The following is a 15,299-nucleotide window of genomic DNA, read 5'->3' on the forward strand; positions in this document are numbered from 1 at the left end:
ATTACAATACTATAATAAAATAGAAAATGCTTTTTTACTATCTTTTATATTCTGTTACACTTTTTTTATATTCCGTTGCACAGTGATAAGAAAAATGTGGAAGGTCTTTTTAAATAAATATTTTTGTAAACTTATCCAAGAATTATTACAGTAGAGTATGATTTCAGTTTACCAAAGTTGAATAAATAAATTTTTCTCTTTAATTAAATTAAAAATTAACAAAGCAAACTAAACAAGTTACCGTTAAAAATAAATTATGATATATGATATTAATATATATGTTTATATGTATATGTACATATGTACACACACGCGCGCGCATGTGTAAATACCCAGATAGCCAAACCTGCGCGAACAGATTTCGAGCAGAGCTTGCTATCAACTTTTGATGGCAAATAGATAACAAATTTGATGCAGGATCTGTTATATCAAATCTTGCTGTCAAATTGCCGCCAAATATGCGGCAGAGCTTGTTGTCGGAAAATTGCTGCAGATTTGTAGCAAAAACCGCGCAGAGCTTGTAGCGATTTGACGGTAGATTGGGGGCAGAAACCGCGCAGACCTTGCTGCGCTGCAGGCTTTGTGTGGTTTTTGCTGCAAATTTGGCACCAATTGCCCGACAGCAAGATCTGTCGCCAAAACCGTAGCCTAATGTAGACACAGATGGCTATGGTTTTGCTGTGGATTTTTTATCAAATTTGCTGCCAATCTGCGCGCAATCTGCGCTCAATTTGCTTACTGGGTAATAAATGACACTTATGTAAAGTTATGTGAAAAGATATTATTTTCTAAAATAATCTATACAACAGTTGTAATAGATAACAGAGGACATTTGACAATGCTAAACTTCTATGTGCGCGGATGAAGAAAATTAAATTCAAGAGAAAAATCTTTTATTATTTTCAATTTTCGCAATAATTATTGTGCAATTCAAATTATTAACGAATAAATTTGTTGGAAAGTATAGGACGAACTATATGGATAGATATATTTATTAACATCGGCTTGGATCTGATCATTAATAATCTATATTAATGATCTATGAAAAGCGGATGCATTTATCTTTTTATTATTCTTAATATTTTGATATTTAATATTTAACACATTTGTATGTAATTTAAATATTTGTATAATTAATAGGTGCGAGAACAAAGTGCGCGAACGGCGAAAAACGACAAACAGCATAAGCATAAGTTTCACGCCGGCCGTCTGTTCTCTCTTTTCCGAGCATGCATCTGCTGCCTCTTTCTTCCCCGAACGATAGCTATAGTGTACGCTACCGACATATATTATAGCTCGGTCGAAGCGCGTACACGGCAAGCAGCCGTATACGCGTATCCCCTCCTGCGCGCCGCTGTCGAGCCGCCGCTCACGGACTCGGTCGCTCGCTGTGTGCGTGGCCTACGTCATGCTGTAAGCGGAGTAAAACTGTGCACACTGGCCGCGAGACGGCGGAGAGTCTCGAGTGGAAGGCTGAAGGGAACAGGAAGGGCCCAGGCAGAAGTTTTCCACAGTCTGTTAGCCATCTCACGTTATAGACCGTCTCACGTTTTAGATCGACTCTCGTGAGAAACAAAGAACGTAGATTGAGAGAATCACGGACACAGGAGAGAGATACACAGACAGGGTAATAACTCTAACCCCAACTTGTAACGGAGAAGTTCATCACGACAGAGCAGAGATATCTACCACGGGCACCTCATCCGCCACGATAATTGTGACACGACGACGCATCGTAGTTCATGCGTTGTACGCGAATGTGTATCAAATCAAGTAAGACAGATTCAGAGCACCGAAAATTCTCTCGGTCCCTGATGCTATCCCAAAATAACAATTACTCAATCAGCTCGAAGACCATAATGCAACCAGATTTATAGCGGAGAGGCAGTGGCTTACAACCACTGGGAGATGTTTGAGTTCAACTCGAACATACTTTTCTCCTTAATATCAATGGTCATAACATGAAGGATGAATGGCCAACGCATCTAGTATTTTGCAATCGACCAGAAGATCTCTGGAGGTGCAAATCATCCTTTCACTCAACTGACCGAATACCATCTTCGGAGGTTGGAGATCATTGTTGCCGCACACCCACTGCAGCGTGTCGTTAGCCAGATAACATTCGTGAATTAACCGAACAAGTCTTCAGAGATTCTAGACGTTAACGTGAACCTCTCGGACTCGTCTCCGGAAGTTCGATTACCAATGCCCCAACTAATATATTTTATTTTACATTCGTATAGCATATAACTATAATAATAATTTTTAAATATGTTTCATTATGCTTGTGTTTTTTTGTTTAACATGAATGATTATGTAACGCTCTTACGTTACGTGCGGCATAGACTTAGTCGATGCGGTCCAAGGTTTAAACTCAATAAATTTGAAGCAGTGGCGTAAGTAATAAGAAGTGTAAAATATATTCTTAAGTAAACGCCATTTACAATTATTTACAGATAGCGCGACGCCGTTGATACGTGGTCGCGTTTTTGCTCACGTCGTGAGTTGTCGTCGCGATGACAGCTGCGAGCGTCCAGGCTCGCGCGCGGATCGCGGGACGCGGTCGACGTCGTTTCGCGATCTTCTATTGCCCGCGTTATGAGTTTGAATACTCAGCGGGATTTAAATTGTTGTTGATACCGGCTTTTAACCGAGCCGGTTTCGGAACGATTGTTGTCGCGATGTGTCTCGCGACTTGTATACACGAGATGCATTATGCGATATCAGAGCGGTGCTAGGTAGCCGATGTCGACGTCGCGAATCCACTTCGGTCGACGGAACGGTCTGCGTAGAGGATGTCGACGTCGCGTATCCACCTCGGTCGACAGTACGGTTTCGGTAGAGGATGTCGACGTCGCGTATCCACCTCGGTCGACGGAACGTTTCAGATAGAGGATGTCGACGTCGCGTATCCACCTCGGTCGACGGAACGATTCAGGTAGAGAATGTCGACGTCGCGTATCCACCTCGGTCGACGGAACGGTTCAAGTAGAGAATGTCGACGTCGCGTATCCACCTCGGTCGACGGTACGGTTTCGGTAGAGGATGTCGATGTCGCGTATCCACTTCGGTCGACGGAACGGTTCAAGTAGAGAATGTCGACGTCGCGTATCCACCTCGGTCGACGGTACGGTTTCGGTAGAGGATGTCGATGTCGCGTATCCACTTCGGTCGACGGAACGGTTCAGGTAGAGGATGTCGACTACGCGTATCCAACTCGGTCGACGGAGTCTAGGAAGCGGTAAGGTTCGCTACGAGTTCTGTTCGGTTGAGCGTCTCAGAGGAGCTTTCCGACGGATCTCTCTCGATCTCGTTTGCGAGCTTTTATAAGAATTTTAGAAAACAGCGAAACTGTTTGCTGACCTCGCGGGTGTTCGGCGCTTTGCCTCGCGGATCTTCGGCGTAAACAATGAATAATCATCGTGATGATCCGATAACTTTTATCGTCACAATTATTGTTTATTTCTACTGATATTGCCTTTAATGATTGCTCGCCAACCACACTCCCGCCAAATGAATCCGGTACATTTATCTCTCCGATTATCTCTAACATATGATAATGTTTTATTATATGACAATGTTTTATTATATGACAACGTTTTATTATATGACAATGTTTTATTATATGACAATGTTTTATTATACGACAATGTTTTATTATATGAAAATGTTTTATTATATGACAATGTTGTATACAATGTTTTCATACGAAAGTGATGTACTAAAATATATATTTTATTGTAAGCAATGCAAAATATGTATCTATATTCGTATTTACGTTAAACAAGCCTGACACTTCCCTAATTACCTCTGATTAATAGCTGTGACGTGATGATTCTTTATCGTCCGTCACTCGGTGATAAGGAAGCCTTACGAGCTTCCCGGCTGCAGGCGGATGTCGCGTCCTAGCCGTGAGGCGAATAGAACGCGAGTTTACGCAGCCCTCAAATAATTTTTGTGTGAAAATACGGTCATCGGAGGAGTCGAGTCCGAACGAGGAATATTAACGTCGGGGAGAACTGCTGCTGCCGTGGTGGGTGCCATTAACATATTTACTTAAATCTACATTCTCCTTACTTAAATCAAATATTGTTTATTTAAATCAAGTAAACAATATTTGATTTAAGTAAATAGAATGTAGATTTAAATAAATATGTTAATGGCACCCACCAAGAAAATATTTGTTAATTTTAAGATAATTTTTCTCTCAGTGTATGAAGACCTGTTTTCAAGGTGACTTTTGAAAATTAATTTTAAGTAAATGATTAAACCTAAAGATTTAATGTTTTGTACTGACATTTATTCATCTTTAAAGAAACATCTCAAATTTTATTAATGCTTTTTATTCTAAAAATTAAAGAAAATACAAGTGGACGAAACAAATTACGCCCTAAAATCGTCTTTCATCGGGCATATTGATTGTCGCTGTCCTCGTCATCTGAAATAAATTAATTTGAATTTATTTTATTCTTTATGAATGTGGCTATCGCCCAAACTAGAATTAAATAATTTGAAGAAAAATTAACAAAATGGTAGCGCTTGAAAAATAGTAGCTTTTACTAAAAAAAATTCTAACTTTTCGCGACCTGGAAAAATAGTAATTTTAGATATCAAAAAGATTCTAGTTCTGGCGATAGACACATTTATAAAGAACAAATTAAAAGCAAATTCGTTTGTTTAATGACGAAGACGGCGGCCATCAACACGCTCGATAAAAGACGGAGTGACCTGTTACCACTTGTATTTTCTCCAATTTTGAATAAAAAGCTTTGACAAAATTTGATATGTTTCTTCAAAGATGAATAAATGTCAGTACAAAACATTAACTCTGTAGGTTTAACTATTTGCTTAAAATTCCCAAACATTGGCTTGAAAATAGGTTTTCATACTAGAATATTCCCTTAAGAAAGACGTCTTAAAGACGCTTTAAAATAACGTCTTAAAGACATCTTAAACCGGGACATAAGATGTCTTAAAGATGTCATGAAGACATTCATATCTTTAATCTCTGATAATTTTTTAAAGAGACGTCTGAAAATTTTTAACATATCTTTTAAACGTCTTTAAGACGGGATATTAATGTGTGAGATGTCTATTATTAACAGTGGGCGTGAATATTAAGATATGTCCATACATGTATCATATTACCATATCCGATCATGATACGATACACTGATACAATACTGTTATAAGGCGTAGTTTTCAAACTGTATCTATATTGCGTATCTGTATCTTTGGTATGTATCTTTTTGTTTTATTGTTTGATATATTCATATCTTTAATTCATATCTTTAATTATCTCTAGTGTATGTTTTTTTCTGTATGATTGACTACTGCCAACTACATTTCTATTCATTATGCATTAAAAAAGAAGAAGAAGATATGATGATGAATAAAAAATCTATAAAAAAAGTGAATGTTCCCTGCTCTACACTCCGCGTAAAGAGAGATCGTGCAATCATGATACAAATTACAATAACGTCCAAACTGACTGTGTCCACATATTATTTCTTTAATGTGACAGCAAAATACTGACTCCGAGTCGATCCTAATCGTAACGTTTTGATACGCAAATACGATACAGCATCCATTCTTGACTTGATTATGATACAAATCTTGTTACGGATATGATGATATAAGTCTGAATGCATTTTTAAATAACAAAGGCTGGCAAATGACAGACACGAACGTACCTGACACGACTGATAAAAGAGATTTTTAGGGTCGCTGCTATAAGGCGGTGTTGGATTATACAAAGGACTCTCGATGGTGCCCCGGCTGCCGTACGCGACTCGCTTGAACATATCCACGTACGCGTACGTCCCTGTCAAATCGACGATAATTCATTATTCGCCATTACATGAAATTATGGAAATTCTTTATTCTGTTTACAATATCATGCTTATTATTCCTCGTTTTTATTGCCTCAATTCAATTCGAGAATCACGCACCTGTTTTATTGCGATAGGTGTGATCGTAAGCAGGTACGTTCCTCTCTGGCGTGGGACCGCTACGCAGAGTCCAATTCAAAGGTCTCCCAGGAACATTTGACCAGCCACACCAGCCGTTTTCGAAATTGCACCTTGCATTCTCCGGTATCTTGTCTACAAATTTTATGATTGTTCACAAATTGCTCAAATTCATATCAGTATTAGTATCGATGGATCCATCGATAAATTAAAAAACTCGCCCTTATTAGAGTCTATATTTCTAAAGTTTACGATAAGAACGACATATGAAGAAGCAATATACTAGAAAAGTCAATATTCGAGATTCATACAAAAGATTAAGTGTTTCAAACCTACGCACCGCATTCGAACATTTCGTCTTCACCATCAGGACAATCCTTGGTAAAGTCGCAGATGTGAATGCTGCTCAAGCAAGTGCCATTTTTGCAGCGGAACATATCGTCTGTGCAAATCACTTTGTTTAATGTGATATCTAGATTACAAAAAAAATACGAAAATATTCAATTAAAACTCTGTGAAAAAATCTCAAAATTTTTTATATAATTTCTTAGAATTTTTATAAAAATTCTAAAATTTTCTAAAAAGTTCTATTTTCAAATTTTAATACAAAGGGCTCCGCACATAATTTTTATGATAAAAATGTATTCAGTCAATTCGTTTAAATTTGTGATATATTAGTTATTGCATTCTTGATTCAAAAGTCTCAAAGCGCAAAACCTTTGTGGCTAGTTTCTGAATCAAAAACATTCGAAAATCTCTTTTAAGAGATCCGCTCGTTTGCCCATATGAGTTTGCACTGGTGTGCCCATGATTTGTTACTCCTATAGTATTTAATGACTTCAAACTCTTTCTGCTGTGTGTATATAGAATGTCCCATATGTCCCGGACCGGCTGAATATCTCGGAAAGTATGCACTTTTGAAAAAAATATTTCAGATAAAAATTGCAATATATAAAATCATGTATTTAGTGATGTTAGCAGTTTGATCTTGGGTGGCGTCGCCAAGGTCAGGTCAAAGTCAACTTTGCTTTTTTAAATAGAAACATGAATTTTTTTTTACGAAATTTTATTTTACATAAAAAAATAAACAATTGTTGTTTGAAAAATTTTTTCATACGACCTCTATTTTTTAAGATATTTGCGGAAATATCTATAAAATTAATAGTTTCAATAATCTCTTACTCGAACTCTATCAACTTTACCGAAAAATAGTAAAAGATAAAAATTGCTTATTTTTATCTCATAGGGTTCTAAGAATTTTTTCAGAATTTTATAATTAACTTTTTAGTATTGCATTTTTTGCATTTTCATGAAGTACTAAAAAGTTAATAAAAAATTTTGAAAAAAATTCTCAGAGCAGATAAGAAATCAAGCTAGGATGCATAATTTTACTTCAACAAAAGATCTTCTGCGGACATTTAAGAAAATTTCAAATCAACCAGACTTTAAGAGTCGAACAAAGTTGACTGGTGAAAAAAACGAGATTAAAATTAAAGATGTTAAGTCTTCAGTTAAGGAGGAAGAACGACAGAAGGGAAGCCGATACTATAATTGTAACCAGACAGGATACATTGCCAGCGAGTGCAAGAAGCTAAAAAGAGAAAGGGGTTCCTGTTACGGTTGCAGAGAATTTAGCCACGTACAGAAGAACCGAAAAAGAATACATTGATGGAGGAGAAGGAAATCGGCAATGTGGAGACTGCTGCTGAGAACCATGGTTTTCAACGAGACGTCATTTATGAAATAAGTTGTTCCATTGTTAAATATATGTTACAACTAAGCACATTACTCAACACAGGAAGTCCAATCAGTTTAATTAGAGAACAATTTGTTAAGTATAATATTATAATATTGATAATATCAGTCAATTGTCACTTTTTATGGCATTAACCATTTTAAACTCATAATTAAGGGCATTCTTAACGCGAATATTATACTGGACGGAGTCCGAAAAAATAATGTTCCTCTTTTAGTTGTATCAGTTGGCATCATTGTAATACAATGTCGCCATGAATTCTTTTAGGAGAACGAGACGTTTTAAAACTTTAAATTTTTAAAAATCAGAGAAAAAATCGAAAAATCATTGATAACACTATGAAAAAAAACAATTAAAATTTTTTTTTTTTATTTTAAAAAGAAAAAAGACTCTAATATCGTGTGATTTCCACACCAGTATGAGTTGGGCAACGTAAAATGTTACGACGGACAGACGGTAGAAAAGTGCAGAATAATAAACATTACAAAATAAATTAAGATTAGTAAAATAAAACTAACAACTTTACACAACAAATTAAAAAAATGTGTCCAGTTATGTTATTTTGAGATTATGTTACTTAGAATAATCACATTTTATGTTCTTTATTCATTTGACAGTAGTATTATTTTCAAATAAGTATTGCAACTCGAATATGGTTATATAACCATAAGTTGCAAAAATGTGTCCAACTATCCTATTTTAAAGTTACGTCACATCTTTTCTATTATACAAGATAAGTAAAAAGTCCTAGACCGGTGAAATATCTTGAAAATTAAGCATTTCCGAAAATAATATTTCCTACAAAAGTTGTAGGGTTTTAAATGATCTATTCACTGCTCAGTCTGACTTTTGGTAGCGTCACCAAGGTCAGGCCAAAATCAACTTTGCTTTTTTAAATAGAAACATGTATTTTTTTATTACGAAATTTCATCCTACGTAAAAAAAATAAACAACTTTTGTTTGAAAAATTTTTTGACACGACTTCTATTTCTTTAAGATATTTGCGAAAATATCTAAAAAAATTATTAGGTTCAGTAATTTTTTATTCGAATTCTATCAACTTTACCGAAAAATGGCAGGAGATAAAAATAGTATATTCTTATCTCATAGAGTTCCGAGAATTTTTTTCAGAATTTTTTATTACATTATTAACATTTTAGTACTGCATTTTCTTGAAGTTATAGTAAGCATTAAAATAAAATTTTGTAATAAAAAATATATGTTTCTATTTAAAAAAGTAAAATTAACTTAAACCTAATCTTGGCGGCGCAACCTAAGGTCAAACCAATGGTACTTCCTTATGTCCTCTATCGGACCATATAACTTTAGTTTGAAACATTTTTCCATATTCTTCCATATTTTACGAGATTTTTGTTTAAGGTCTTTAAAAAAGGACACTCTGTATATTGCAATATATAAGACGTACCAAAAGAAAAATATAAGTAGAACAGATAAAAATGAAAAAATAGTATAGAATTCCTTTTCGAACAACCACGTAAAATTTCAAGTTATTAAATAAAATAGATGGGCAAATCAGAGCGCTCGACGAAGAAAATGGACAAGCGCACACGTACACAGGGGCGCACACAGAGCTATCCATTTCAGTATGCTACGGTCCACCTCTCTGGCCTATAAGATAGGCCCGCGAGCAATCGTCCATTTTCTTTGTCGGCCGCGGCAAGCCGTAGGTCCCGCCTGCCGCGTCGCGCGCTCTAATTTGTCCCTTTATTTTACTTAACAACTCGAAATTTTATATGGTTGTTCAAAAATAACCTCTAGAATATTCTTTTACTTTTATCTATTCTACTAATATTTGTCATTTGATACGTCTTATGCGGGACACCCTGTATATATACAAGATGTTTCCAAAAAACCATTCAGTATTTATATGATAGATAGTACACACTATATGAACTTCCGTTTCCGGAGCGAGTGTGAGTGACTGGCGATTTTAGAACGAATGAGAAAGAGAGTGAAGGAGAGTGAAAGAGTGTTTGAGAGTGTGAGGAGAGAAGGAGAAGAGTGGAGCAAAAGATAAGATAGGTGGAAAAGTGTGAGTGAGGTGTGGGAAGATGAGGGAAGGGAATAAAGAAAGGAGAAAGGAAGCAAGTATAGAGAGGTTAGAAAAAATAGAGGGGTAGGAGTGAGAGAGGAGAGTAAAGGAAGAGACATCTGAAGAGGTGGATAGAAACTAAGTGAAGGAAAGTATGGCAAGAGCAGGAGAAACAGGGAAAAAAGTAGATAAGGGAAGGATAGAGAGTAGGGTTGATTAGGCAAAGAGGAAAAGGAGGACAAAAGCAAGGGGGTGACGGGAGAAATGGAGGAAAAAGGGAAAAGCAAGATAATAAAAGGAAAGAGAGAGATAATGGGAAGTAGAAGAGAGGAGATCGAAAGGAGTACAAGCTTGGACGAGGTATGGAAAAGAAAAAGAGATTCGATAGGAAAGGAAAAAAGGAAAAGAGGAAGGAATGGTTTGCATTTAAAAAAGGAAAGAAGTTTTACAAAAATCACTTCAAAAAAGGAAAAAAATGAAGGGGAATGGAGAAAGGAAAACGGAACGGGATGAAGGGGGAAGAGAGAAAAAGGAAATGAGAGGTAAAATAGAGAAGCTTGAAAGAAAATGGAAAGAAGGAGAGGGGGAGGGGAAGAAAGAAAGGAAAAGGAAAAGTAACAGATTGAAGACTAAAGTAAAGGAAATGGAAAGAAGAATGGAGATGAGAAAAAGGGAAGAGAGCAGGAAAAACATATGGGTGAAGGGGTAGAAAGAAGGAGAGAAAAAATAGAGGAAAGAATCAAAAGAATATGGAGTGGGGTGGGAGTAAATGAAGAGATAGAGCAGGTGAAGGTGGCAAATATAAGAAAGGAAGAGGAAGAAAAGAGGGTGTTAGTGAGGATGAGAAATTTGGAAAGAAAAAGGATAATAATGAGGAAGAGAAGGGAAATAGGAGGAAAGGAAGTAAGGATAGAAGATGATCTGAAGTGGAGAGAAAGAAAGATAAAGTGGCAGTTAGAGGAGATAGCGAGAAAGACAAGAATTAGAAGGAGGAAGGTATGGGTAGGTTATGGGAAAATGCAGATAAAAGGTAAGTGGTGATGGTATATAGGATGAGGAAGAGAACAAATTAAGAGATAAGGAGAGTGAAGTGTGGGAAGTACAGGGGGAAGAGAAAAGAGGGGGAGGGAAGGAGAAAAAGATAATAAGGGGAGAGTAGGAGAGGGGAGATGGGAAAATAAGTAAGGGATGGAATGTGGCGGGGATGAAAAATAACGATAAGGAGTTCTGGGGAAAAATTAAAGAATGGGAGATAGTGGTTCTAAACATGGAAACATGGACACATGGGTAGATGAGAAAGTTTGGCAGAGAATGGGAAAACACCAAAAGAATATGAGTAGAAAGTGAGATAGGCAAAGAGAAAGAAGAAGAAAAGGGCAAGTAGAGAGATGATATGAATAAAAAAGAAGATTGAAAGGAAGAAAAAAGAGGAGGATCTCTTTTTTCCCCCTTTCAATCCTCTCCATTCCTAAGGAAATGATAAAATGCTTTCAATCTCCTCCTCCTTCTCCTGAGGGAATGATAAAATGCGTGGTAAAAGTAGGTAGAGAAAGATGGAAAGTAGTGGGAGTGTATGTGAATAAGGATTTGGATAGGAAGTTAAAGGGGTTGAAGAAATAGAAGAAAGGGAGGAGGGAATAAGAACAATCATAGGAAGGGATTTCAATGTGAGGACGGGGGAGGAGGAAGAATGATTGGATTCAAGAGGAGAGAAGGAAATGAGTAGAAGGTCTAAAGACAAAAATGTGAATGAAAAAGGGAAAAGGTGGGTAAATTTATAGAAGAGAAGGGGTGGGTAATTTTGAATAGATGTGTAAAGGAGGATGAGGAGGGGGAGTATACGTATGTGGGAGGGAGGGGGGAGACAGTGATAGATTATATATTTGGAGATAAGGAGATGGTGGACAAGGTGGCAAGATTGGAAGTAGGAGAAGAAGTGGATTCAGATCATCACCCGATAGTCGTGTGGCTGGAGAGAAGGAAGATGGGAGGGAAAAGGCAGAAAGGAAGAGAAAAAAAGAAATATAGAGGGAGATGGTATCAGGAGGGGAGGGAGAGATTTAAGGAAAGAATAGGAAATGTAAGTGGGCAGTGGGAAAGGAATGGAGAAAGAGTTAGAAAAAATAAAAAGAAAGATAAAAAGAGTGCTGGAGGAAAGTCAGTAAAGGAAGAAGAAAAAAAGTGAAAAAGGAAGAGAATGATGGGATGAGGAATGCAGTGAAAAAAAGGACTGAATTAAGGAAATGGATAAAAAGGGAGGAGAGCACGGAGTATTATAGAAAGAGAAAGAGAATGTATAAGGAATTATGTGAGAAAAAGAAAAGGGAGGAGAGGGAGAGGATTGACAGAGAAGCGGGCTAGGCGAGAACAGAAGAAAGGGTTTGGGAGTTGGTAAATAAGGAAAAGAAAAGAAGAGTAAAGATAAATGAAAATATAAAAATTAAAGAATGGAAAGAATATTTTATGGGGGGAGTAGAGGAGAGAAATGTGAGGGGGAATGAGGAGAGGAAGAAGAAGGAAGAAAAGAAGGAGTTGGAATTTGAGGAAATAAAAAATGTAATAAGATATTTGAGAGGAGGGAAGACAATGAGGTGGGAAGAAATGTCGAACGAAGTGTGAAAATATGGAGCAGAGGAAATGGAGAAATGGGAGGTATGTAGGAGAATATGAAGAGGAGAAGTGTGGCTAGAAGAATGGAAAGAGGCCAGAGCGGTTCCAATATTAAAGAAGGGGAAGGAGGATAAGGTAGCGGATTATAGAGGGGTAACGTTGATGCCGTCAACGTATAAGATTTATACTGCGGTGTTAACGAGAAGATTAAGAGAGAAAGTGGAAGGGAAGGAACTGCTGTCGGGAAGTCAAGCGGGATTTAGGAGAAGTGTAGGGGCGATGGATCATATTTTTGCTCTAAACTATATAATAAATAGATAATTGGGGAGAAAAAGCGGGGAGTGGTAACGATGTTTATTGATTTCAGAGCAGCTTTTGATTCTATAGACAAAGGGAAATTGATTGGTGCGATGCGGGAAAGAGGGGTAAAGGAGAAGTTACCAGTTAGAGTGGAGGAAATATTAAGGGAAACAAAAAGTAGGGTGAAGGTGGTAAAGAGAGCGGGGTGTATTTTGGACAGCGAGGTGCCTAAGGCAGGGTTGCCAGCTGAGTCTGATACTATTTAATATCTTAATGTCGGATTTGGAAGAGGAGATGGCAAGGGGAGGATGGGGAGGAGTAAGATTGGGAGAAGGGAAAGTTTACACTTTAGCGTATGCAGATGATGTCGTATTGGTAGTGGAGGAAGGAGAGAATGCGAAGGCAATGTTAGCAAGAATAGAAAGGTATGCAGCAAGGGAAGGATTGGAGGTGAATATAGAGAAGACTAAGGCAATGAGGTTCAGGAAAGGTGGGGGGAGAAAAAAAAATAGAGTTGAGATGGAAAAGTAAAAGGTTGGAGAAAGTAAAGGAGTTAAATATTTGGAGTATACAGTTCAAGGAAATGGAGGTCAGGAAGCGCACATAAGGGAAAGAAAGAAGAAGGTAGCGTTGGTAGTGAGAAAGATGAGGGGAATAAGAAAGAGAGTGTGGGAAAAGGACTGGAAAAGAAGGTTGTGGTTATTTGATACACCGATCTGGACGGTAATGGTTTATGGAGTAAAATTTTGGGAATGGAAGGAGAAAAAAGAATTAGAAGGATTGCAGGATAGATTTTTGAACTATGGGTTTGGACTGGACGCCAAGCTATATGATAAGGGAGAAATTAAGGAGAGAGTAGTTAAGAGGAAAGGCCGAAAGGAGGGCGTGGAAACTTGAGGAGAAGTTAAAGGAAGGAAGAGGGGGAGAGATAGCAAGGAGATGCTGGGAAGAGATGAAAGGAATATGGAATAGGGGGAATAGTAGGAAGATGGGAAAGGGAGAGAGAGGATTGTATGAGAGGGTGGATAGTGGAGGAGGATAAAGTATGAGGAGATATTCAAGAGAGAGCGAGAAAGAGAGAGGGAAAAACAGGAGAAAGAAAGGTGGAAAAGGGTAAAGATATCTACAGTAAATAGGATGATATGGGTAGGTGAAGGGGGAGGAGATACTGAAGTATCTGGAGAAAGGATAGTCAGAGGAGAAATAGAGGAGAGTAATTAGGTTTAGGTTGGGGAATGAGTTGAAAGAGGGGAGATACTGGGAAGAGGAGGAGAGGAGGAGATATAGAATATGTAAAGAAGAAGAAGAGACGTTGGAGCATGCCTAGGAAAGATGTTGGAGAGGGGGTAAACAGGAGGTAGGGAGTTGGCAGGAAATGGTGGAGAAAATTTTGGGAGAGGAGAGAGAGGGACAGGATGAAAGTGATAGAGAGAATTAAGGATAAGGGAGAAGGAAGGGGAAGGAGAGGAGGAAGAGTGATTGAAGAAATGGGATATGAGGGAGAAAGAGTGATGAGAAGAAAGAGAGAGAGAGAAGGGGGGGAGAGAGAGAAAAAGAAGGGAACGAAAGGAGAATGGTAGGCGGTTAGGTAGAAAGCGGCTAATTGCAAAGTACTAGATAAGTTAGTATGTAATGTAGGTTTAAGTTAGGTTAAGTTAGTTTTAAGATTTAAGTTATAAGTTAGCAATAAGAGGAGTAGGAAGAAGAGGGAGCGAAGTGTGTGTGTGTGTGTGTGTGTGTAACGGGTGGGAGCGAGCGAAAAGCATTAGAATATAAGAGTTTAGGCTGTAAGTATAACCCTATAAGGGAGCAATAAAATCCTTATATATATATATATAATTACGGAATAAATATTGAGAAAATTTTCAAATGGTATATAACTTTTATGATTATTTTGACCCATTCTACTCGTACACGGCGGTTGCTCGATCAGTTACCGCACACCCTGTGTATATATATATATATATATATATATATATATATATATAGTACACACCGTATTGAGTAACAAAAACCTTAATGGACACAGGCCGAAAGCTTAACCGTTTCTGAGATATAAACATTTTTGTATCTTAGCATCATAAATGACTTAAGTTTATGCGTTATTTACTTCAATGTTTATAAACCGCATTCTATATTTTGAAACAAAACATGAGAGGAAACTCTTCGATTAGGAAATTTTTCGACGTATAGACGTCGCGCAACAGAGGCATTTCCATTAGCACAAACAGTAATACGCTGTCATTTTTAGACTTTATAACTGTAATCACTAAATAAGGTCCGCAATCACTGGTTGATGACGCCTGACTGATTGCCAGTGAATTCTTCTGTTATGAAGTACCGGCTGAAATTGAATGAGGACATACAGAACGCGATTTATAAACATTGAGGTAACTATCGCATATGACACGTATAAAACCAAGTCATTCATGATGCTAACATACAAAAATGTTTATATCTCAGAAACAGTTGAGCTTTCGACCTATGTTTATTAAAGATTTTTTATTCAATATGATGTGTACTATCTACAATATACAATATCTATATGATAAATGCTTTTTGGAAACACCCTATATATATATATATATATATATATATATATATATATATA

The 15,299-nt window shown here is 37.2% G+C and overlaps 1 protein-coding gene across 4 annotated transcripts in view; it reads right to left on the bottom strand.

The window, feature by feature from the left end:
• Positions 1–3,795: 3,795 nt before the first annotated feature.
• Positions 3,796–15,299, bottom strand: part of LOC116846467 (MAM and LDL-receptor class A domain-containing protein 1-like) — a 181,671-nt gene continuing 170,167 nt past the window's right edge. For all 4 annotated transcript variants that reach the window (XM_032820307.1, XM_032820308.1, XM_032820306.1 and 1 more), the window contains exons 5-7: positions 6,310–6,441; positions 5,952–6,104; positions 3,796–5,824 (exon numbers count right to left, since the gene is read on the bottom strand). In XM_032820307.1, coding sequence (XP_032676198.1) covers positions 5,505–5,824; positions 5,952–6,104; positions 6,310–6,441 — 605 coding nt within the window. In that variant the 3' untranslated portion in view covers positions 3,796–5,504. The remainder of the gene's footprint in view (positions 5,825–5,951; positions 6,105–6,309; positions 6,442–15,299) is intronic.

The sequence above is a fragment of the Odontomachus brunneus genome, unplaced genomic scaffold (genome assembly GCF_010583005.1).
Source record: "Odontomachus brunneus isolate Ranch 3 - 2012 unplaced genomic scaffold, Obru_v1 Obru_scaffold_064, whole genome shotgun sequence".
In the NCBI taxonomy this organism is placed as follows: domain Eukaryota; kingdom Metazoa; phylum Arthropoda; class Insecta; order Hymenoptera; family Formicidae; genus Odontomachus; species Odontomachus brunneus.